Source organism: Chaetura pelagica, unplaced genomic scaffold (genome assembly GCF_000747805.2).
Source record: "Chaetura pelagica isolate M959 unplaced genomic scaffold, ChaPel_1.0 scaffold741, whole genome shotgun sequence".
NCBI classification, from domain to species: domain Eukaryota; kingdom Metazoa; phylum Chordata; class Aves; order Apodiformes; family Apodidae; genus Chaetura; species Chaetura pelagica.
The window spans coordinates 363,698-365,824 of NW_009954634.1; the positions used below are offsets into that span (position 1 = coordinate 363,698).

At 43.0% G+C, this 2,127-nt stretch overlaps 1 protein-coding gene across 1 annotated transcript in view; it reads left to right on the forward strand.

The window, feature by feature from the left end:
• The first annotated feature begins 1,738 nt into the window (after nucleotides 1-1,738).
• Nucleotides 1,739-2,127, forward strand: part of NMRK2 (nicotinamide riboside kinase 2) — a 10,624-nt gene continuing 10,235 nt past the window's right edge. The window contains exon 1 of the mRNA XM_010005576.1: nucleotides 1,739-1,764. Coding sequence (XP_010003878.1) covers nucleotides 1,739-1,764 — 26 coding nt within the window. The remainder of the gene's footprint in view (nucleotides 1,765-2,127) is intronic.

Sequence of the window (2,127 nt, forward strand, 5' to 3'; positions counted from 1 at the left end):
CAAAATAATCACCCAATCCAAAGAAAATACTGAGTATATTAAAAAGGTGTGAGGTAATTAAGCTGTAGGATACAGGTGGGCCAAAGGAGATGCCATTAACTGGCAGGACTAAAATGTTCTAGGGGGTCCTACAGACTTGGTGTTACTCATAGAATATCCTGCCTATATAGCTCTAAACCCTGGATATGGGAGAGACAGCCTGGAGTGGTGGCTGTCTGTGATGTTGGCACTGCCCTTGGGAGGTGTTTTAGGAACAACCCTTCTTTAAAACCCCCCAAAATCCTCAGATTCTTGTTGGTTAAATCCCAGCTATGTGGGTTTGACCCAGGAACAGCTGAAAACCTCAAGGGACAATATTTGGCAGCCAGGGAAGAAATGGTGGAGGCATTACAAAAAAAAAAAGGAATATAATAGAAAGCACTGATCTATTCCTTTGAGCACAGGGAAAATCCTTTTCTGTGCCCACTTTCAGGCAGGGGAAAGCCCCCCTACCACCACTCACATCTCAGACATGATCAGCACAAGAATCAGCTCCAAAGCTGTAAAGAAAATGAACAGGACACCACACATCAGTGTCACAATTATTTACAAACAGCTGAAGGACAAGGAGTCACTTAAGTATGACTTTTAACATCTCCCTAGGCTGGTTTTATAAAAAAAGGACAAACATAATGGTTTGGATGATTAAAGCTCTATATTAGACAAGATATTATTTATAAATACATCCAATATAATTCAAACCACCTGAAAAAAAAACCAAACAAACATTCAGACCTGTGGCTAATTCTGTCTTCCCCTCTCTCAAGACAGCCCTGATTTTAGGAGAATCTGAAACAACTAAAATGAAAGCACAAGTTCCACAAGGTGTATTCATGGTGAGAGGAATTCACAGGAGGAAACAAGTCCAGCTGGAGTGAACTTACCTTAAAAAAGCTCTACTTTACATGAGTGAGCTGGAGCTGGAACCTAATGTCATGGTATGTCTCAGTGAAGGAGGAACAAGCCCAGAGTTCAAAAAGTTCCTCCTAAATGTTCAAAAGATCATGGTCCAAGTGGATTCACTCATCAGCCTCTGCATATTCCTTTCTCTGAACAGCTTCAGTAAAAAGAAGGTTAAAAGTGATCATAAACTTTGCCTTCCCTATCAGAAGTTGAAAGAAAGAAAGAAAAAAAATCGCTTCTCGTGGCATTTCTGGATGCATTTTAAAGAGGAATTGGGGAAAAATAAAGAAGAGGAAGGTGAAGAGAGAGCACCTTGTCTGCCTTCAAGGGACAGGGAAAGAAAGACAAACACCCTCGCCCAGCTCTGTGCCTGCCCCTGAGCTCCCAAAGGTGACATTTCCACCTACCCCATGACTAATTTAGGCAAAGGAAGAGTTTGCCTAAAGAAAAACCTATTTCCAGCGCGGGTATCAGAGCTGGAAGGGGGGGACAGGGAGGGACAGGTGCAACCCCAGCACGCATGACCCATCCAAACCCAGGGGACAATTGGCTCATCCCGCCCCGAAAATGTGACATCTGGGGCTCATGACAGTCACAGGGCTGCTCCTTGGGGCGGGGACAGAGCCAAGGAAGGGCTTATAAATGAGGCAACAAACCCGCCTTTTCCTTCAATGAAATAGTTCAGGCCAAGCCCGGCCCTGCGGGTTTGGTTTCCTTCCCGCTGAAAAGTCATTTTTTTGGTGCCTCTAAATTCCTCGTTTTGTTTTGTTTTCCCTCATCACATTCCTCACCCAGGATGAAATACATCATAGGCATCGGAGGGTGAGTTCACATCGCGTGTTTCTACTGCTTTTTCTTCCTTTTAACTTCACGGTTTTAAGACTTAGAATTTATGCCTCTCTCTGTAAATAAGACAGGATTCTAGAAATGGTGCGACTTGCTGGGTGCTTAAACAAGAGGCTGCTCTGCAGGGTGGTTTGTGCTGAAGTTGCAGGAAGTATGAAAAAAAAATGAATAATTAAGAATTAAGTAATAATTAAGTGATTTTGTAAGTCAGATGAAAGGAGTGGTGTGCCTCAGTTATGAAAAAGGGGCTTTTCCACACCTTGTTAGGCTTTTAAAAGGTCTAAAAGACAAAAGAAGGGAAAGAAAATCTGTTTTAAATGAGATTGGGGGTTGGGGGGG